At 43.3% G+C, this 23,697-nt stretch overlaps 1 protein-coding gene across 6 annotated transcripts in view; it reads right to left on the minus strand.

Moving 5' to 3' along the window:
• Positions 1 to 5,468: 5,468 nt before the first annotated feature.
• Positions 5,469 to 23,697, minus strand: part of Eif4g3 (eukaryotic translation initiation factor 4 gamma 3) — a 230,731-nt gene continuing 212,502 nt past the window's right edge. For all 6 annotated transcript variants that reach the window (XM_087906998.1, XM_087906999.1, XM_087906997.1 and 3 more), the window contains 5 exons: positions 22,705 to 22,803; positions 16,842 to 16,988; positions 10,480 to 10,561; positions 9,176 to 9,322; positions 5,469 to 6,596 (listed from right to left, as the gene is read on the minus strand). In XM_087906998.1, the coding sequence (XP_087763124.1) occupies positions 6,415 to 6,596; positions 9,176 to 9,322; positions 10,480 to 10,561; positions 16,842 to 16,988; positions 22,705 to 22,803 (657 nt within the window). In that variant the 3' untranslated portion in view covers positions 5,469 to 6,414. The remainder of the gene's footprint in view (positions 6,597 to 9,175; positions 9,323 to 10,479; positions 10,562 to 16,841; positions 16,989 to 22,704; positions 22,804 to 23,697) is intronic.

Genomic DNA, 23,697 nt, shown 5'->3' on the forward strand with positions numbered 1-23,697 from the left:
AGATTATTGAAATCAGTTTAATCCAAAAAGCAATTATTAATCTCAAAATATTTTATACTGGCATATATTTTGGTTTATTGATACAAGCTTAGTTTTGTTATAGTGTATGTATGTTTTTACTCTTGTTTTGGGGTACTGTGTTTATGCAGCTCATTTACAAATCTAATGTATAATTAAGAAATACAGGTTAGTAGTTAGTCATCTATGATAATCAAACTTGTAGTCATTTTAGTCATCCTGTTTTCAAGGTTAGATAGATGGTCTTCAAACACTTCACTTACAGAATATATCACTTAAAATATTTTGATAACAGGCTTTTCTTTTTTTAATATTTATTTATTTTATTATGCATACAATATTCTGTCTGCATGTATGCCTGTAGTCCAGAAGAGGGCATCAGACCTCATTACAGATGGTTGTGAGCCACCATGTGGTTGCTGGGAATTGAACTCAAGACCTTTGGAAGAGCAGGCAATGCTCTTAACCGCTGAATCATCTCTCCAGCCCACATAAGGCTTTTCTTGATAGGGAGATACATCTCCTCCTGACAGCACCAATTTACTTCAAAAGATGATGATGAACATCAAAGATGATCCATATGGAGTTTGCTTTCTTTATGGTAAAAGCTAGTCATTAGTGCAAGAAACTCACCTTGCCTAAATTGCTGACAGTATACTGTCCAAACTGGACAAGCAGAATACAAAAGACTCCCAACTTTGCCAAGAAAAGGTAGGACGGTCCTTCAAAATTCCCACTTCTCAAAAATGTCTGTCACAAATACTAGGCCTGTATGCCAAAGCTGGATGACCGAATGTTACAGAAGAACTTTGGGTGACTGTCCAGGGAAGCAGATGTCCCTGTCAGTAGGTAACATTATACCCTTCTGGAGTATTGGAGTTAAAGATGAAATAACTAAACAAGTTTTTCTTAGAAAATAGATAGATTAGGTATAAAACTTTAGACTCACAAAGATAGACAGTATTTTATCCAATTCTGCCAAATACAGACGGATTGGATATTATAACTGTAATTCTTTTTTATCAGGGTAATTGAGTGCCAGCCTCAGATGTCCCCTCAGGATTCAGAAGGGTACAGACAGTGTAGGGCTCAAAGGGTCTGAGGACAAAGAAATCTACTCTGTGCTTCTCTGTGTCAGTTTCTTTTTATTGTTATCTCATGCTGCAGTTTTCCATACACATACACACACAGAGGCAATTCTCTGGTAACTGCAAAGTTACAGAGCTAGAATTTCTCAGGGTCATAAAGTCCGTAAGTGCTATCCCTAGGGGCACTGTCAGCTTCTTTTATGACCCCAGGGAAGTGTGGCTAGAAAGATGCCCAGTCAGCATTAAGAAGCAAAAAAGTTGATTTAAGAAACTTTAAATTAGAAGGGAGAAGTCTGCGCAAATACTACATTCGCAAGTTAAAGTCCTGTATTGGAAAACCAAGGTAAGAGTAGGTGTAGGGCATTTAATAACTTTTTAGGGTTAGAGCTGGGGGTCAACTGAGGTTAGCACTTTCCCAAGTTGGTTGTGGGAGAACTTGGGGCACCAAGTCTCCTTATCAGGAAGGACTAGGAATCAAACAAGCTCAGATTGCCATACTCCTTTATCTCTGAAGGTCCCAAATGTGACCTGTATCAAAGACTCCTTTCCTGACCACATGTCCTGCTAAATGGGAGATAATTGTGGGGAGCTAGCTCCTAATGTTTACCTCAGGGAATGGAGGGGAGAGTAGACTGTGAAAACCAAGGTTTTTGACTATGTGACTAAATTCACTCGTGGTCCCACAGAGTAGGGGAATTTACCCAACAAGCAAAAGAACAAAGCCGGTTTTTAAGTGGCCAAAGTCCTTGTGGGGCAAATATCCAATTATGAAGCATGTCCAAGTATACATTCTATGTATCAAAACTATTTATTAAATTAAGTCATCTTCCTGATCAACCACAGATATGTGTCCATAAAGTTGAAATGCAATCATATTATGTACATCACATGAGATTAACACTACAGTGCAGGTATTGGGGGCGACACCAAGCTGCTTTAGCAAAGTGAGCAACAGTTTTCAGAGTTGATCGTCCTGCAGGCCTCACCTAGGCAGAAACACTCCTCTGGTGGGTTGACATCTGAACACTAGGTGCCACCTGTTGGAACTCTCATGGCCTCTGACATCTTTTATTGGGGGGGGGGTCGTCGAAACAAGGTTTCTCTATGTAGCTCTGACTGTCCTGGAACTTTCTGTAGACCAGGGTGGCCTCGAACTCACAGAAATCCGTCTGTCTCTGCCTTCTGAGTGCTGGGATCAAAGGTGTGTGCCACCACTGCCCGGTGTAACTAATTACTTGATAACTTTCTTGTTATAATTTCAGCATGTCAAAGTTAAAAACCTTCCTTTTTAATTAGACTAAAGGGGGAAATACTGTGGAACACTGCAAATATGTATTACTTTTAGGTTAATAAAGAGTAGCTAGGCAGGGGTTTCGGGGCAGAGAATTCTGGGGAAAAGGGCAGAGTCAGATGAGATGCAGAGTGAGCAGGATGGGAAAACGAGCCTCGGATCAGCACAGATCAATAGGACTGGGTTAAGGCATAGGAGCTAGTTAAAACAAGCCTGGGCTATCTGCTAAGCATTTAAAATTAATAATTCTATATTGCTTTTTGTGAGTTGGCAGCTCAAAGAAAGGTCATGGAGAGGTCAGAGATTGTGTTTCCTCCCTCCCTCCCTCCTGCTCAGGGTCCCATACATGCCAGGACAGCACTCTCAGATATCCCTCACCAGCACTGCCCGCTCCCAGGTCAGCGAGGCCCATGTCTCCTGTGGAAATCTTTCCTTCAGGAGAGATTGTGATGAATTCTGCAACTAGGATGCTGAGAAGCCCGAGAGCAGTAACTCACTGAGACTTTGGTCTCAAAAAGCACCCTCACCAGGTGCCAGGCCCTTATCCCAGGGTTGGGAGGGAAAATACAAAACATGCCTGAGGCATCTTACATTGTGTAAGTGCTAAAAGCAAGAGTGTGAGACAGCTAGGGGACATGAGCCTATGCCAAGGTTTAGACAAAGCAAACTAGAGTGCGAACCCCAACCTTTCTGGTTTGTGTAGCCCCGACTGTCCTGGAATCTGCTTTGTAGACCCGCCTGCCTCTGCCTCCTGAATGCTGGTGTGTCATTATGCCTGGATCAATCTTTGTTTTTATGCAATACAGAAACTCCTACAGAGCAGAGGCTGTGACACTTTGTAGATGGTAAGTTTTTGTTTCTAGTTGGTACTGGGAATTGGACATAGGACCTAACCTGTGCTAAGAATACACTTTGCTGCCTGTATCCTCAGCCTGTGAATGTCTGCTTAGAAAAACGACTCTACCACCCAACTGTGTCTACCCAAGAATTTAAAATGCATTTTGCAAACTTGCTTTTTTTTCTCCCCTTAAAAATGACATCTTTTAAGTTGCTGAATAACTGTCAACTGTTTTCATTGCACCAGAGACACTTACTGAACTATACCTGCTCCTGAAGTAAAAATGTTGTGTTTTACCCCCAGGCCCTGGAGAGCTTGTGTCTTGAAGCAGTGAAGGCAAGCCAGTTGTTGCCTATTATTGCTTTGGGGCTTTGTGTATCCATGCGTGTGCTACATGCATGCTGTAGTAAGAGCACCCATCTGAGCAGAGTCTTAAGAGCTCTCTGACTTACTGCCTTCAGACAGGCTCGCTCACTGAGTTGACTTTCACTCTGGTCATAATGCTCTCTCTGGAGCAGCATGCCTCCATCTTTCCAGGATTGGGGTTACAGGCACACAAAACCAAACACACCTTTTTATATGGGTGCTGGGGTTTGAACTCAGGTTCCCGGCCTTGCAGAAACTCGTACTTTCTGCAAATTGTCCCCCCAGATAGACTCTCACTCTTTAACCTAGGCTGATCTTGAATCGGCAGCAGTTCCCGTGTCAGTCTCTCCTGTCCTGGAATCACAGGCATGAGCTAACCATATCCAAACACTGTTCATCTTAAACTGGATCCCACCACACTGTGCTGGTAGCAATCCCAAGGCTACACACTTGGCCAACAAATTGCATTAGTTCAATGTTCATAACTTCATTTAGAACTCAGAACTCATTAACTCCAGAATGACCTGGAGCTTAATTACGCAAGTCTTCTCAGTTTCCCCACCCGCATGCACACCACCAGCTCCACCACAAAGCCTGCACCTCACAGGAGCTTCCTGGATGGGAATCATCTGCACAAGGGTCCTGGAGACGTTACCACATTACACCATTCAATCAGGTAACTTTTCTGAAACTTCCAAGGCACCCAGGCCCTCCCAAACCACTTCCCAAGTTCACTATTATGGCTGATGTTGCCGACTCTTCACCACAGAACAACAGGCTCCGTGACCACATCCACTCGGATTCTGAGTGTGCTCAGCCCGGTCCAGGAAAGCCCTTTACCACAGCAGAAAACTGCCCTGCTGCATCACGTCGGCAGGTCTCCTCCTGTGGACACTGTTAGGCAGAAGCTGGTACAAATCTCAGATTATATGGATATGGAATACAAAGTATTTATTTGGGATCAGGCTGGCTTTGTTCATAAACACATTTTGTAGGGTGAAAGCCCAGAAACAAACTCCATATCCAAGTACTATCTGCATGGAGGGGAAGGAGAGAAATAGGCTAGCAGGTCACCAGAGGGCTCACACCCACGGAAGGGCCCAATGAAGCTCGAGTGGAGTGATGTGGTCATCCACGCAGCTTGAGTGATGCTGAACCCCACTCCTACCACAAAGCAGCATTTAGCTCTCATTTTTTCCCCCACTTTATGCATGTGTGTGTGCGTGCGTGTTCACAAGCACACGGGCATCAGCATGTGTGGAGGTCGGAGAACAATTTGCAGAAACTGACTCTCATGCCAGCATGTGGACACAGGGGTCAAGCTGAGGCCACCATGCTTGGCAGTGAGCACTTTTACCTGAAGAGGCAATTTGTTGGCTCAACTTCTTAGACTCCTTCCAAAGTTACCTTTGGGATTCTTTTTTATTTTTTTCTACATGATTTTTTATTTTATGCACATTGGTACTTTGATGGAATGCATGTCTGTGTGAACATGTTGTATCCCCTGGAGTTGGAAATACAGGCACTACAGTGGTGAGCAGCCATTTGTGCGCTGGGAACTGAGCCCAGGTCCTCTGTAAGAGCTGCAAGTACTCTTAACCACAGAGCCATCTTCCCACCCACCTTTGGGATTCTTTACTATAAAGATTAATGAGAGATTTAAAAATCAGTGATATTATGGGGTGCTCTGCTGCACCCTCATACACACAGCTGCACTCCCATCTACACTCAAGCACCCCCCATATCCACACTGGACTGAAACATACACGGATGCACACACATCATCAGCCACACTGTCAGAAGCAACTGGGATTAGGTAGTGAGCAGCCAGCCAGCACCTCCCAAGCTGTCAAAAGGAGACGTCGCGTTATTTTAAACTTGCAATGCTTGTCTTTATTTTGTTCCTTATATTTTGAAAGTGAAAAGAAATAGTATTGAGTCAGTTCCTTTTTTATGTTTTTAAATATTTGTTCTATGTATTTACAAGCCTTAAGATTGCTCTAACGATTTCAATGGTACTCAGGGTGTTTCCAGGGTAGCACTTTTTTTTGAACAATTCTTGGATTTTTCTGGTCCACAGTACTTCCTTCTGTTCCGAGGTTATGTATGTTTTGATTACTAGTGTGATTTTTAACTTTTTGAAGCAAGCTGAGAGGCAGGCAGAAAGATCTGATCAGGGGTGGGAGTGGAACGAGAGAGAGAGAGAGAGAGAGAGAGAGAGAGAGAGAGAGAGAGAGAGAGAGAGAGAAAGGGGGGGGGAAGGGAAGGGATCTTTCTTACCTTGTTCACCCCAAACCTTCAAGTCTGGACTAACAGCTGTGTCTGAACACAGATGTGGGTGTATCTGAAGGGGAGGGAAATTGATTTCTCTGCTTTTCTATTATCCAAGTTGTTTACAGAAACTGCAAATTAAAAATTACACACTGGCATTTGCAGTCCTTAAAATAAATTAAAAGTTCTCAACTGTTTTTCCTTTCTTTTTTTCTTTTTTTCTTTTTTCTTTTTTTTTTTTTGCTAAATGTGTTTTTTTTTAAGTATGAGTCCTCATTTAAAAAGAAAAGATTAAAACAGAAAATATTTTCTATAAATAGTACATGTATTTTGGTTTTCGAGCTCCCGCCCTCAGGTTTGCTGTCTCCTTGTTCCAGCACCTTTATCCTCCATGATCACCTGTTTCCTTTTCCCTCTCCCACTCGTGCACACGTGGGGTTTCTGCGAGAGTTGGCCTTGCTGCACTGTGATTGGCGAAGAAGTGAAACTTTTTAAAAAAATCCTTCAATGGTTTCCTTTGTTTCTCTCGTGTGTTTGGAGCATTAGTTATCCTCGGATTCCTCTTCTGCTTCCCGCAGCCACGTGAAAAATGCTGTGACAGACTTGAGGGCCACGCCCTTCCCATTCTGCTCTGCAGGGTCCTTGCTGCTCTCCCATTTATAAAAGGCATCCTCTGAGATCACCTCCTCGTCATACAGGCAATCAAAAAACATCCGGAGCAAATCTGCAAGTGGGTGGAAACAGCCATTGGTTGGGGCATCGCAGCAGCAAGAAGAAGCAGTGATGTGTGGCCCAGAGTGTGAATGCAGGCAGTGAACAACTGAATCAACACAGTGAACAAATACTTCCTAGGACCACGCTTCACACACTTTTGATGCTGCAAACATTAACAGCCATTTGCAGAGGAAAACCCTAAGCAGTCTATATTACTTTTATACCTTTTATTTTATTCAAATCCAACTATGTTCAGATACTGGAGAAGCTGTTTCTTACTATATAGTTATCAAATTAAACACTTCACAAATTCTAAGGCTGTACGAAAAACAAAGAGTGACTTTGTACAGAAAACACAGGGCAAGGTGATCTCTGCACTTTGGAGTATTAAATATCTTAACTGTTTGAATAACTGGAATTATTTTTCTCTTACAGTGGAAAAGGGAGAACACTGGTAGAGACATTACGCTCCTTTAAATGTATTTATTCTTCCTTTAAACAGTTCTTTGGAACTGAGTTCAACCCATAGCACAGCAAAAGAGAAAAAGATAATTCTATCATGATGGGGTTTTACTATGTAGCTCTGGCTGGCCACAAACTCACTATGTAGAGCAGGCTAGCCTTGAACTCACTGAGATCCACCTGCCTCTGCTCACTGAGTGCTGGATTAAAGGTGAGCACCATCACCCCTGACTCTTAGGACTCACTGCAGCTAGCTTCCTGACCATCACACTAGTGGAGGAGGCAGTGAATGAAGGGTAAATGTCAATTAGTATGAGAACCAGACAGATTTATAGCCACATTTCTTGATTAATCTTCTTTTTTTTTAAATGTGTTCTTTTTTCCTTTTTTTTAAATATTTATTTATTTATTTTGTATACAATATTCTGTCTGTGTGTGTATGCCTGCAGGCCAGAAGAGGGCACCAGACCCCATTCCAGATGGTTGTGAGCCACCATGTGGTTGCTGGGAATTGAACTCAGGATGTTTGGAAGAACAGGCAGTGCTCTTAACCTCTGAGCCATCTCTCCAGCCCTTGATTAATCTTCTTAATTATAATAGTTTAACAGTGAAATAAATCATGCCAAAACCCAACAAAAATAAAATCAGAACAACTCCAGTTGATCTACAGGGAAATGGAACAAGACTACAAGTCTGATGGTGGCAGGTTCCCAAACCAACAGTTCCCAGGATGTCTGAGGTCAATATACCTAATGTCAACTTGGCAGCCATTTATTTCATCAGACAGCACCTCATCTGAAAAGCTAGTGTCCTTTTCTGCAACACCTCAGAAGAACGCTATCCTGTCACATGACCTCATATGACTTTGAGAGAAGGAAAAACAACTATAGCTTTGGGTTCAGCCTTCAGTGCCCTCTCTGACTAACTCTGAGGATAAGATGCTTTAGTTCTTCCTCTCCTCTCCCAGGAAGACTGAGGAGCACTTCCACCTTCAGAGGATAACTCTGCAAACGTCAGAACACAAGCAAAATATCTGGGAACCACTCAAGGCCATCGCCAAAATGAGCCTGCTCCATCTACATGTACAAACTGCAGTAATTCCTGAGGGCGTCCAAGATTCACTGGCCAGCACCTGACACTGGGGTGGCATGGGTAATGGAAGTCTTGGTAAATGCCAGTGCTCAGGATGCCGAGATCACTGGCCAGCCTCTCAAGGCTATTTAATCTGCATTTAAGATGCCCACAGAGGGCTACTTAAATGCAAGTTAAATAAAATGGGAAATTCATTTCTCAGTCACAATAGCTACATTTACATGTACCACGGCCACAAGCATCTCAGGGTCGCCATACTGAGCAGGGTACATACATTCATTGTGACAGCAGAGCCATTAGACCTGGTCCTATGGAAAGATCAACTCTACACCAGTTGCCTTTGAGATATATTCTTACACTGCAGCCCAAGCTGGCCTTGAAGCTATGCTTCCTTTACCCTAGTCACACCCTAAGATGATGGGGGAATGTTACCCATCCAGTTCAACTAGACTTTTTTTTAAAAGTTATATTTAAAATTTTATGTGTTTGGATGTTTAGCTTGCATGTATGTGTATCTGTGCACCATGTGCATGCCTGGTGGGTGTGGAGACCAGAAGAGGGAGTTGTATCTCCTGGAACTGGAGTTAAGACTGGCTGTGGGTGGCCATGTGGGTACCGGGAACCAAACCTAGGTCCACTGGAAGAGCAGCCAATGATCTTTAACTCTCTCTCTCTCTCCTCTCCTCTCCTCTCTCTCTCAGCTCTAAGCTAGACTTTTTCCTTTCCTGGAGTTTGAGACAGGGTTTCTCTGTGTAACAGTCCTGGTGGTCCCAGAACTTGCTCTGTAGCCCAGGCTGGCTTCAAACTCACTGAGATCAGAGATCCACCTGCCTCCCCCCGAGTGCTGGGATTAAAGGTGTGTGACACCACCGCCTACTTAACTTGACTTAACAGCATTTTCTCACATAGGTTTTCACATTGCTGACTCTGGAAGTTGTTGCAAGTCGTCCCACTGCCCATGTCCAAACCCCAACTTTCAAGGCTTACAAGTTCTATCTGACTGGCTCGACTCACTGTACTAATATGGAAACTTACTGGCAGGTTGGTCAAGTTTTACTATTGATGCTTGTAGTGCATAAAGTGCTTGTAGTTCCTTCTCTGTGTCTGAGTCTAAGTACTTGAGTAAGATCGGCACTCTCTGTTTGATGACAGCAGTGTCCACTCTGAAGGTAGAACAGTCAGCTGCAACGACAAGAACCAGAGTTAACACAGAACCCTTTCTACTGCTGAGCACAGCAGACAAGCACATCTACGGAAGGAGAGGTAAGGGGCTCTAAAGCAAGGACTGAACTCTGTACATTCTTCTGTCGGATTGAACCAAGTGCCTCACATACTTGGCAAGCACTTTCCACTGAGTGGAGCCATCTCTGGACTTTTCATTTTGAGACAGGATCTCAGTAAGCTATCTTATAAGGCCTTAAATATTCTCTGCAGTCCAGGTGGGCCTTGTGCTTTTGATCCTGCCGCCTCCACTTATAGGCCTCTGACACTAGTACACTCTTAATGGTATATTCTATAGAAAATGATATAAACCCTGAAGGGGAAATGCATGTGTGGAAGGCAGATTTCCCAACTTTTTACATGTTTAGATTAAAACGAAACAGTACCAAGGTTTTATGGCAACTTAAGAGAGCCATATTAATCAGATATCTCACCATAAAATTGGAGAGCTGACAGATGTTTAGCTTGATTTAAACATTCCACATTGTAGACATTATCAAAACATCACTTTTAGCCTATGAATGTGTACAATTATAATTTGCCATACCAACTAAAAGTATTACTAATTAATAATGTGGGAATTCAAATGAATACTTTAAAAATGCAAAAATAAAGCAAAACTGGGAGCAGGAGCTATAGCTCAAGTTTATATGGCATCGATATTTTTAAACAATAAGCCAAACTTGGTCACAGGTAACTATACTTTTAACACAAGGGAGGCATAAGTAGGAGAGCTTGACGTTAGCATGGGCTACATGAAACCCCACCTGAAAAAAAAAAAACCATAAAAAACATTCAACCCGCTCATGAATGGAAGACATGGCCTTGATGATGGAAAAAAAAAAAGTGGAAGGAAAAGTCTATGAGCACCCAAGGAGCAGTGCACAGATCCGCTCAACTGCAGAACATGAGGTAGGCAGGCGAGGGAGGCTCAGACCTGTTCTTACTGAGAGATCAACTATTCACCTTACGGCTGAGACAGCAGGTAGCACGATATGATGCCACCATTTGCGCAGAAACTGCAAGTGCCAAGAAATATAAAATGAGATCATGAAACGCAGAGGCGACAAAATGTGTATTTTAGATGCTCAGAACCATAATCGACAGACACCACTCACCTATAATAGCTGCTTTGCAAACGGCCGTCATTAAAGCTCTAAGGAATGTAGGCGAACTCATCTGGTTTTCGTCTAGATTAGCCTGGAAATGAAAACAGAAAGAATGTCTGTCAGTGTAAGGTGTTTGCACTTGTCTGTGAAAACGCTCCAGGCAGCCAGGCAGGTTTGAGGACTTCTTTCTCTAACCTCAGCCATCATGAAGCACCATGTATTATGGTTATTTAGAGTTGCAACTACCGAACAACATTCTGCGGTCACAATCCACAAGGAGACCCACCCTGTCTACGCATGCAAAAGTAACCATCCTACAGGCGGAGGGCTGCTGCCCATGTCTAAATTTTAATTTTAGCACTGGGGGTTTGGGGAGGGGGAAAGGAGGGAGAGCAGAGGAGGACGTTCTGTGAGTTCTAAGCAGCTTGGTCTACAAAGTGAGCTTGAGGCCAGCTAGAGCAACACAGGAAGATGCAGCTGCACCATGAATCATGAATGCATTGTAGCCTGGATCATGTTCTCAGCATGCGACTGCATCCTTGGACCAACACTGCTGTTCATTCTCATCTGCAGCAAATAGGGCTGATTTCCAGAACAGCCCGGAACCTTTCAGGTGTTGAGAAATTCATTCCACTGATGTCCAATGAAGTCAAAACGACCCTAGATTCCACTCCACTGCACGGATCCTGCTGCTTAGTCTTACACTAAGATGATGAACAGCAACAGAAAAAGGCAAATGCACCGGGAGACAATCCCCAAGAAAGGGTTTCAAACATTTCCACAGTATCCCAGCGGCTTTTCCATCAGAGAGTCAGCCTGAACACAGTGCCTGGCAAGAAACACTGAACATGTCATTGTTTGCTTCTGGGTTTGAAAGTTTAGCCATCTAAGGTCGTTTGGAGACAGGCCAGTGTTGAAGGACTTTACAACTGAGGCAGATCAAGGAAACCTCTTCCTGACACCTGCCCTCAATCCCACTCAGCAGGAACTTCCGGGATCAGTGAGGGTAGGCAGTCAGATGGTCAGCTCTTTGGGACCACCACTGTAGTTAGGAAGGACTTTCTTCTATTAGAGTTTCAAGACCAGGCCAATCGCAGAAACAGAGGCATGTGGGGCCAGTGCCACATCTGAGGACAGACTAAGGGAAGCAGTGGGTGCCAAGAGACAAGCTGACAAAACGCACCTGCTTTACACCGCTTTAAAAGTACTTAGCTGGCTACGGTGAAGCACTATCTGGTGAGCAGTGTGCGCTCCAGGACTGCCTGGTCTCTATAGAGAGACTTTCTCTCAAAAAACGAACTCAAGATAACCAACAACAACAACAACAACAACAACAAAGGACAAAAATAAAACAAACACACACACACACACACACACACATACACAAAACCACCCATATAACTATATCCGGATTGAAGCCAAGCCTCAAAGAGTTACTTTTTCAAACTTGGGAACAACTATTTTTGAAGAATAAATAATAGAAAAAAATAGTGTGTTATTTTAAGATAAGGGGTTATTACATTTTCACTCAACAATATTTTCATTTGTATCTGTGTATGTATGTGTGTATGAATGCATAGGCAGGGCTTCTCTTTGCAGCCCTGGCTGTCCTGGATCTCACTCTGTAGACCAGGCTGGCCTCAAACTCAGAGATCCACTTGCCTCTGCCTCCTGGGTGCTGGGATTAAAGGTGTGCACCAGTACTGCCAGGCTAAACCGAAATTCTTAAAAACTCCAAATAGGGGGTGGGAGTGACGGCTCAGAGATTAAGCGTACCAGTTGTTCTTCCAGAGGACCCAGGTTCAATACCCAGCACCCATATGGCAGTTCACAACTTTCTATAACTATGGCTCCAGGAGATCCAGCAGCCTCACACAGACATACACGTAGGCAAAACACCAATGCACATAAAGTAAAGATAAGTAAGTTATTATTTTTTTTTTTAAAAAACTCCAGTTATTTTATTTAACTTTCAGTTAGGCTGCTGAAATTAAAGTTGTACACCACCATTGCCTGGCCATTCAACAATATTTTTAAAAAACAGGTTAGCAAGCAATTCTAAGTACTGGACAATACTTGAAATCCACAAAGGATGAGATTCCAAGCAACGGAGCAAATCAACCAATTAACTAAATGCAATTAGACAACACTTGTAAACCATATGAGTGTCCCTCCTCAACAGCCACAAGGGAATGAACTGCTCCTTTCCTTGTACAAATAAGGACAAGTATTCTAATCCTAGCATTTCACAGTAGAAAAAGACTTGGAGAAACTGCAAAGAAGCCACCAGGTTAAGCAACAAAGTGAACAAAGGAGGACGCTGGGACTGCCAAAGGCTGTGGACAGCCAGAGTCACAGGCGCTGAGAGGTTAGCCGCTACTGCGGCTTTCCTGCTCTCTCTTCTTGGCTTTTAAAAGAAGTTTCTTTTATTAGGGAAAATCTACATTTGTTGAAACTTATCTTTATTTGGTTAGAGTGAGGCGTGTGTGTGTGTGTGTGTGTGTGTGTGTGTGTGTGTGTGTGTGTGAGAGAGAGAGAGAGAGAGACTGTGAGTGAGGTCAAAGGACAGCTTGCGGGAGCTGTCATTCCTCCATCATGTGAGTTCTGGTGATTGAACTCAGGCTACTAGGCTTGGCTGCATTAGGCTTGGCTGCAAGAATCTTTCCCTGCTGCCCTCTTACCAGAAGAGACATTGGTGAAAACATCAAGCTGGCTGGGCATGGTGGCCTCCCTTTAATCCCAGCAGACAGACGGTCTCAGTGAGTTTGAGGCTAGCCTGATTTACAGAGTGAGTTCCAGGACAGCCTGGGCTACAATAATAAGAGAATGTCTTTCAAAAAAGACCAAAACAAACAAACATTAAAAAAAAAATCCGATGGGGATAAAGAAAAGGAAATCCTATGAAGCTGAGTGGGAACTGGGGCAGGATTTGGAAGAGCTAGGGGAGGGGGAAGAATATAAAATGTATGGAATTCTCAATTGTCCCTGCTGAGACTGTTGGACTGAATTCTAAAGAAACTACTGCAAATGTTAGTGCAGCAGAACGTAAGAGTGGACAAATATGTGCAAGTTTTTGGTAAAGAAATGTTAATTTATAACGAAGTTGGACAGTTTAAAAAACAAAAAGAGTAAAATCACAAGTGTGTAGTGAATTCTGACATGAAAGTTCGACCACCGACACACTGTCCATCTACAAAGTCATAAGGGGACGGCACTAAGCACATGAGCTGCGACCTGACTTTCAGAGCAGAAAGCAGGAGAGCCACGGCTGAGGCTGAGTTCAACAATAAAAACTGTGGGGGCTGGAGAGATGGCTTAGTGGTTAAGAGCATTGCCTGCTCTTCCAAAGGTCCTGAATTCAATTCCCAGCAACCACATGGTAGCTCACAACCATCTGTCATAATGTCTGGTCTTCAGGTATATACACAGGAAGTATATTGTATACATAATAAATAAATATTAAAAAAAAAAAGAATAAAAACTGTGCTGCTGGCACAGTGGTTAGCACAGCTGCCATCTAAGAATCAACTATAACAGAATGGGTTAAGATTAGGAAAGAGATGGCTACATGGTGGGAGTCCCAGAGGAGGTCCTTGTGCTCACAGATAAGCACTGCGGGAACTGGGAATGGTCAGCACACAGGGTTCCTGCAAAGGAAGGTATACAGAACCTGCTACCCATCCAGAAGGCTGTGTGGAACAGACTACACTGGATCCTCCCCCAAACCCTTATTATGAGCTTCTCAATCTACAGAACCTATCTTTATGAAAGATGTCACATGTATTTTACAAAGAGTTTCAATGTAGTCATATCTTAAGCTTTATTGTACACACGAGACTGAGTTGTTTATCACTAGGAAATTTTTTACCAAATTGTGCTATGCAGTCTAAAATAAACTACTTGGGGTTAGATTCCAAAGTTTGAACAAACATGGCTACTTACTCATGTTGAACCAAACCACCTTCGTGCCTCCCTCAAATTGTTACTCTGCTGACCATGATAGTCACAGAGACCCCTGCAGCTATACTAGAAAGTAATATTCAGAAAATGTAGCCATGTTAAAGCAACCTTTAATCTCAATTACTCATCTTAGAATGAGACACAATTCCTGAGTTCCAGCAAGGCATCTGAAGCTATCTTCCCTCGTGGGTAAGGTATAAATGGGAACTACAAAGCCAAGTGGAGGATAGCAATGTCCCCAAGTGGGGGAGCTAGACAGTTCGCAGTTTTGTCCTCAGAGCACTCCACTCATCCATCCCTCAGTTCCCCTCAGAACCTAAGTGACACGGCGGGCACATGGATGAAATCTGAGGACAATGAAAAGTGAAGACAGCAGATGTCACGCACGATTCAACCCAAATCGTGAGCATTCTCAGACCAGAAAGCTATCTGACTGAAAACTAATTTGAGTCCAGTGTGGGAGCTTCCAGGGAATAGCCCCAAATCAAAGTGGAAGATAAGGCTGGTGTGGTTGTGCACACATGTTACATAACACATGGGATGCAGGGCAGGAGGACCAGGACTTGGAGGTAGTCTTTAGAGACATGGGGGTCTGGAGGTCACCCTGGGTAACGTGACTCTGTCTCAAAATACAAAACCAAGTATCTATACAATGTATCTCATGACCTAAACTGCTGGTCTGCATGTGTGGCCAAGCTCAGACAGCACAAACAGCTTCCAAAGGAATACCAGAGCCTGAGCTGTCATCGTTACGATGGCTCAGTGGTCAGGTGCTTACTGCTCGTGTCAAGAACAGAGTTTGCATGGATGGTGGTAGAGCTTGTGTTTAAACCCAGTTCTTAGGAAGCAGAGGCAACTGGATCTTTGTGAGTACAAGGCCAGCGGGTCTACAAAGTGAGTTCCAGGATAGCCAGGGTGATACACAGAACACATAGAGAAAACCTGTCTAGAAAAACAAACAAACAAACAAACAAACAAACAAACAAAAAGAGTACCCTTGCTGGGCAGCTAACAACAACCTACAAATAATAAACAGAGCAGTGATTAAGAGCTTGGAGAGATGGCTATGTAGTTAAGGAAACTTAACTTTGCTCTTGGAGAGGACCTGGGCTTCATTCCCAGAACCCACATGGTGGTTCACAACCATGAGCATATGACACATTCTTCTGGCCTTCTTGGGCATCAGGCATGCACACAGTGCAGACATATATGAAGGCAAAATACCCACATTATAAAATAAAATATTAAAACTATGTAAAAAAAGCAGTGGTTAAAATAGAGAGAAAGCAAGCTTTCAAGAAAACATTACCCGGTACAGACAAGGGAGAAAAAGCAATCAAGTTATTAGGGTCGCGTTATTTCTCAATGCCTGGAGTGGTTAAAGACCACAGCGGGTTGTTGTAAGAGAGGCGGCTTGTTGGTTCCTGGCTACTCAGTCCCGAAATAATCACACAGAAACTATATTAATTAAATCACTGCTTCGCCAATCACTTAAGTGTATTGCTAGCTAGCTCATCTCGCATTAACCCATCTACAGTATTTTATATTTTACCATGAGGCTTGTGGCCTACCAGCAAGGTTTCAGCATGTCTGTCTCTGGTGGAGGATCCATGGCTTCACCCTGACTCCACCTCCTTTCTCCCAGCATGAAGTTTATTTTCCCACTTAGCTAAATTCTGCCTTGCTATAGGCTCAAGCCAGCTTTCTTTATTCATTAATGGTAATCACAGCATTCAGAGGGGAAACCCACATCAGCAGACACAGTGGGGTAAGGGATTCTCTAAGAGGTAAGAGGCTCTGCTTCTGTGATCTCATGAAAAGCCTGTAAGCACCTTCACAGACAAGCATTACCACTCAAAGGAGTACAGCAACAGGTTAAAACACACATCATGTCGGAATACTGAAGACAAAGTCAGTGTACGTCACAGCAACTGCATGCTGCTCATCAATTTCATCAAAGCTAGTACACAAGTGATAAAATATGGAAAGCAGTCTAATGAAATGAGGCCCAGAGAAATGGGTCTGTGCTCTGAATACGTTTTTACTTGACTTTAGTTAAAGACTAAAACTGACTGGGTATGGTGGTGTATACAAGCAGAGGCAAGGAGATCTCTTGCCACTTCAAAGCCAGTCTTGTTTACTTAGCAAGTTCCAGACTAGCCAGCGCTATAACATGTGATCTTGATTTAAAACAAAACAATACAGAAAATAAACAAATACTCCCAAACAAACCAATAAATAAAAGTGATAAAGAAGACGGAGCACTTGTAAAACCCCTCTGAATGGTCTTTGAATTTCAAATACACTACACACATAGGCACAAAAGCCGCGGGGCATGGGGTAAAAGGTCTGAGGAAAAGGACTGCCGTGGGAACTCCGGAGAGACAGCAGAGCGTGGTTGGTGTCTGTACCTCTATCCAGTCAAAGATCCGCTCGTCGTCTGCCCTGTCCTCCATGATGAGTTTCTCCAGCCGCTGAGACAGCTCCTCAGCAGAGAGTTCTTTCTTCGAAAGTGCTTCAGAGGAACAGGAACTTTCTGACTCTATGAAGTCCAATTTCTGGAACCAAATAGGTAATATTGATATTGTTCGGTGTGCCGATTACATGAGACAATGGTATTGCTCAATGTGACAATTATATGAGACACAGATAGTGTTCAAGGTGCTGATTATATGAGTCACTGGAACGTTCAGACATGGACAGGGAGGCTGGCCATGAGCAGCAGACACACTCAACATGGAGCTGTGAACGGCTGCTACTTCAGCAGCATTTCCATGAGTCTCCAGCCTTTCAAACAAATTGTATGTAGGGGACAGAGAAATGCTCAGTGGTTAGGAATGCACACTGCTCTTACAAAGGCCCTGGGCTTGATTCCCAGCACCCACTAGGGTATAATTCACAACTGTCAGTTGCTTCCAGCTCCAGAAAGATCCATTGCCTCTGTGGCCCAAGGGCAACTGCACTCAAGAGACACATATACCTAATTAGATCTAATTGTTTTTTTTAAAAAATATTTATTTATTTATTATGGATACAACATTCTGTCTGTGTGTATGCCTGCAGGCTAGAAGAGGACACCAGACCTCATTACAGATGGTTGTGAGCCACCATGTGATTGCTGGGAATTGAACTCAGGTCCTTTGGAAGAGCAGGCAATGCTCTTAACCGCTGAGTCATCTCTCCAGCCCCTAGATCTAATTTTTAAATTGAAAAAAAATCTATTTAATATTTGTATGTATGTACATGATATGGAGGCCAGAGAATAACTTTAAAAAGTTATTTTAGTTTTAATTACGTGTCCTGTGGGCATGTGTACATGAAAGCACAGGTGCTCTCAGCATCCAGAAGAGGGCGTCTGACTTCTTGGAGCTGTGAGTTACAGGTGGCGGTCTGCAGCCTGCCATAGAACTGACCTCCACAGCAACTGTACACGCATTCTTTTTTTTTTCTTTTTTTTAATCGAATGGCTGCCAGCAGCATTTTATTGAGAAGAGATTCCACATTTTATGCTGTTTGTACACACATTCTTATCTGTGAGCCATTGCTTCACCCACTTTTTGCCTTTCCACCTTATGTGGGTCCCAAAGAATGAACATAGGCCACCAAGGCTTGTGTAACAAGTGCCTTACCTGCAGCCATCTTGTCAGCCCAATCTTCAAACTTTTATATTGTGCATTTCTCTGTTCCATTAAAAGGCAAACTAACTCCCTATGGTTCTCTCTGCCTTGCTACCTCCAGATCACTGTGAACTGCAGTATTGCAGGGAGTTAGGATGCAGGAGGCCCTGAGGGCTAAGACTGCAGCTTCTCTATAACCCATGTCTGGTGTTAGTTCTACAGAGAACCGTGGCAGCAATAGGTCCTAAGGATCCTGACCATGCTAACCACAAGGGCGAAAAATGATGCTATCAACTGTCATAGAAACAGTAACCAAAACCCACACTGTTCCATCAGGCAATAAGTAAGATACATGGCTGTGCCTGGCTTTACACCATCTTTACACCTGAGTACTAAAGATCATTCAAACCAAGTTTTCTCCAGTGCTTTCTAAAATTTGGTATTTAGGGGGCTGGGGAGACGACTCAGTGATGCTCTTCCAAAGGTCCTGAGTTCAATTCCCAGCAACCACATGGTGGCTCACAACCATCTGCAATGAGGTCTGGTGCCCTCTTCTGGCACCATACACCTCTGCAGACATACACACAGACAGAATATTGTATCCATAATGAATAAATAAATATTTAAAAAATAAATAAAGTTTGGTATTGATTAAAAACTAAAACCCAACCCATTTGGATTCTGTCTTCGATTCCAATGTTTTATTTCTTCCACATATTGCCTCTCCGATCTCTCCTTCTCCCAACTTTTGCAGGTTTTTAGTAGAATCTGAGACTATGAGCGTGTCATATAAGCATTTTGGCAGCATTGCACTGGACACTCTTCTAGAAAACTCAGGCTCAATTCCACCCACATGATGGCTCACAACCACCTGTAATTCCAGTTCCAGGAGATCTGACTCCTTCTTCTGGCCTCCTTGAGCACCGGGCATCCACCTGGAGTTCATATATACATACAGGCAAAACACCAATCCACAAAAATAAAAGCCATCAGTGTGTACAACTGTAAACTTTCCATGACATGACCCAATGCTCTGAGGGATTAAAGCATCTACAAGGAAAAACCTAACATTTCACCAGAATTTACAGAACTTACTTTGAGCTATGAAGCAATTAACAGTATTAAGATGTCAATAAAAGTAGAAAAATTTGAAAACATAGCTTCACCACTGATGAAGGCAATGCTCAGGGAAACACTGGTATCACAAAGTCCCTGTGTATCTGTAAAAGTTACCTCTCTTCCTAGAACATCGAGCACTGGGCTTACTTTCACTTATACCCAAGTTCACCATAGCAGCTTTTGTTGTTGTGGGACTTTGACACAGGGTCTCTGTGGGAGTTTGAATGTACTTGTCCCCAAGTGGTACTATTAGGAGGTGTGGCCTTGTTGAAGGAAGCCTGTCACTCTGGGGGCAGACTTTGAGGTTTCCTAGGCTTAGAATACCGTCGAGTTTCTCAGCCAAGATGTAGGACTCTAAGCTACTCCTCCAGCACCACATCGGCCTACATGCCACCATGCTCCCACCATGATGATAAATGGATTGAACTTCTGAAACTGTAAGTGAGCCATCTCAATTAAATGTTTTCCTTATAAGATTTGCCGTGGTCATGGTGTCTCTTCAAAGCAATAGCAACCCTATCTAAGACAGTCTCACAGGCTAGGCTGGCTTCCAATTCACTATGTAACCAAGGAGAACGTTTAACTCCTGAACCCTAGTCCGCACCTTCCAAGGGGTGGATTATGATGCTTGACTGCATGTCAAGCCTTGAAATCACAGGCAAAAAAGGGAACATAGCCTGAATCAGACGCCCACTTTTACACTGCCAGGACTACCAGAGGGTCTCCTTTCAAGTATGACTTCTGCATTGCTTCCCAGTGCCCCGAGTTCAGCCTGAAGCACTGCTTGATTGATATCAGCAACTTCATTTCCCTGTGTTCAAGAAAGAATTTTCAGCAGGGTCTCACTATGTGGCCCTGGCTTGGCCTTGAGCCGAGAGATCAGCCTGTTCCTGCTCAGGGCAGGGATAAGGCGTGGAGGACCAGGAAAGTAGACACACTTTCTAGGTTTCCTACAACTGAAAGATTGCTTTGTGGAGTTCAGTATTATTTAGTATTACTAAGTCTTTAGATATGTGTAGAATTCACAGAAAGACCATGGATCCTCGATTTGTCTTTGCAGGAACATTTTTAACTACAACCTGAATTCTTGGGATACTGGTTCCCTTCAATGAGGCTAATAGATACATTAGCATAGAACTGACTCAGACATCTGACTCACATTTTGGAATAGAATTCATAATACTGCCACTACTTTCTGTTGCAGTGGTGAGCACTCTTGTCTTTTCCTTCTTCCCTAAAACTTTTCTTCTAGCCCTGTGGTGGTGGTGGCGGCACAAAATAGTTTTGTTTTATATTTGGATACAGGGTTTTTCTGTGTGGCCCTGGCTGTCCTGGAACTCACTTTGTAGACCAAGTTGCTGTTGTTTGTTTGTTTATTTATTTGTTTATTTATTTATTTATTTTGTATACAATGCATGTGTTCCTGCAGACAGAAGTTGGCACCAGATCTTATTACAGGTGGTTGTGAGCCACCACCTCTGGAAGAGCAGTCAATGCTCTTAACCACTGAGCCATCTCTCCAGCCCCGCCCCGACCAAGCAGGTTTTGAACTCACAGAGATCCACTTGCCTCAGTGTCCTGAGTGCTGAGATTAAAGATGTGTGTGCCCATTGGTGGAGTTCAAGGACAGCGTTAGCTACAGGGTGAATTTAAGACTAACTGCTTAGCCATCTCGCCAGCCCTGTGGTTCTTCCTTCTATGAGCATGCCCCTAGTGTACCTAGACTACAGCCACAACTGAAGCAAATGCAGAGTGACCCAGACACTGTCTTTGTACCAAGATGACACTTCCTTGCTTTGGTTCTGTTATACTGCTCAAGCTGGCTTCCAATTTCTGGTGTATAAGTGATCCTCCTGCATCAGGCTTCTGAACAGCTGTGACTCCAAAAACATCCACCCCACAGTGCACATCTCAACGCACTGCAAAGCAATGGGCTTGCCATTTATTTATTTATTTTTACTGACATTATTTTTACTACTGTGGGGTTTTGTTGTTGTTATTGTTGGTCTCAATTTTTTTCCCCACTTGGAGATAGGGTAGCCCTGGATAGCTTTCCCTATGTAGACCAGGATGGCATCAAATGCATAGATGCCCTGCCAACCCCTGAGTGCTAGGATTATGTGCACCAGTAGGTACGTCATTGCTGATTATGTTATGATTGGCCTTGGTTTATCTTTGTTGGTCTGAGTCAGTGTCTTACCATGTAGCCCAGACGTGCAGATCCTACCTTCAGACCCCACGAGGTGGGATTCCAGGGACTGGCACACAATGCCCAAACTCAAGGGATTCAGGATTTGGATTTGCAGGGGATCTTGTCTGCCTTGATGTGATGTCTTACAGTTGCTTGTTTAGTACCAGAATACACTCTGGCTTGGAAATTTCTGGATTTGGCTATCAAATCGGAGGCAAGCTAAAGAAGGTTCTGATTTTAAGATCCCTTCAATTATTATCAGTGGGGTTTTAAACAGTCTGTCTAAAATTCTCTCTCTTATAAGTGGCATTCTAGTCCCACCTCCCACCCCCACACCCCAAAGCACCTCGTGGCTTCAAATTGGAGCTTAGAACACCGGTAGCTTTTGTGATGTCATTACTTATCAAGTTCACTTCTAGATCACCAAGTCAGTTAAGTATTCTTTTTTAAACTATGTGTGTGTATACATGGCTACAGTCACGTGTGTACATGTGCATATATAGGTGTAGGCAGATGGAGGTCAGATGACAACCTTGAGTTCTCTCTAAGGAGCACCCATCTACCTTGCTTTCAAACAGGGCCTCTCACTGGCCTGGAATTCACTCACCAGGCTAAACTGTCTGGCCAGCAAGCTTTATCAATCTTCCAGTCTCTGACTACTCAGTACTAGGATACAAGTCCACACCATTTTTTACAGGGGGTCTGAGAATTAAATTCAGGTCCTCGATGCTGGCACAGCTTCCTGGTGTGGGGTATCCTTGGTGAATGTGCTCCACGTCAAGGACCCATTAGCCTCAGATCCAGGAGGAAATGGCAAAGCCTTCTTTTCTGGTCTATGTAAAACTGCTGATAGTGTGCACAGAAATGTCCACTACAGTCTTTCTCAGTAGATATTACAGTCTGACGACTGCCCCCTGCAGAGATTGCTCCTACTGAGATTCATTAAACCTGTCTCTTTCAATCTGTATGCAGAACACCTCTCTGTTCAACGCTCTATAATAAACAAGCTGAGCTTCCTGGATGCTATAGGGCTCCATCTGAAAGGCCAGTTCACCCAAATAAAACTTTCCTGCCCATGTATGTACTATCAGCAGATGATACTGAGATGTGCTGGATGTGGTACCCGACACCTGCCTTTACTATGGTTCTCATCTTAGTTGCTGAAATGTTGGGGTCAAACCCAGAGCTCTACTGAGCCAGTATCCTAGCCCTTCAACAGTACTACTTTGATTTGTTTATTATTATCATTATCTTCATCTGCAGTGATGTGGCTAGAACCCAGGGCCTCATGAATGCTACACAAGGGCTCTAACAACCTCAAACCAACCACTGTCAAAAGGAACTCACCTGCTCCAAGAGAAAATTATGTACATCTTCCCCTTCTGGTAGAAAGTCCTTCCAGCTGAGGTCAGCCTCCCTCCATAAGGCGCCTACTTTCTTATGGCTCTAAAACAGAGATAAACCATCCATCAGTTTTGCTTGCAAGAAGGAAAAAAGTTTTGCGTGATACACCTCTAGAGACTAAAACAATACTGATCCTTACTAGCGGGACTATTCTCTTCCAAATGGAAATGTCTGAATACATGTAACTGTAATGGTGACTCTGGTCACACCGATAACGCCCATACTTAGGAGGCTGAACTCATCTTGAGTTCAAAGCCAGCCTGGACTACATAATGAGTTTCAGGATAGTCTGGGCTACAGAGTTGATCTTGTCTCCCAAACGTAAAATTAAATATATACATAAATAAATAAAACAGTGAATGACTTAGCATAACTGCTTATGAGTCAACTATTCATTTGGTAGATGCTTAATTTAGGACACTGCCAGCAATTACTAAACATCCTAACCCAATAATTTTACATGTTTATACTGCTTCCCCCTCCCAGACAGCTCTGCTTATACAACTCATGAATCAGACACAGGTCTCTCTGGCACCCCAATCACCTTTGGACTCAAGCAGAGAACCACATTCAGCTGGACACACACGAGCAGCTACCCTTGCTGCCTCACAAAGATGATGTAACAGAAAACACTAGAGGTGAATGACAACATCACACAGCAGAGCAAGAGAAGAGTTGGTTTCAGCTGCAGTATGGCACATGTCTGAAATCCCAATACTTGGGAAGGTAGGCAGGAAGACAGTTATAAATCTGAGACTAGCCCAGGCTGTGAACTAGAACTCTGTCTCAAAAATCACAAAAATATACAGGTAAAAACAACCCCACGAAAAAGAGACAAAAACACACATCAAAATTCTGGGTTTTGTTACTGAAAATTAAAGTAGATAACAAATTTGAAGCGAGAACTGAAGAAGGTAGAAGAGTGAAAGGTGAACT

The sequence above is a fragment of the Myodes glareolus genome, chromosome 6 (genome assembly GCF_982192425.1).
Source record: "Myodes glareolus chromosome 6, mMyoGla1.1, whole genome shotgun sequence".
NCBI classification, from domain to species: domain Eukaryota; kingdom Metazoa; phylum Chordata; class Mammalia; order Rodentia; family Cricetidae; genus Myodes; species Myodes glareolus.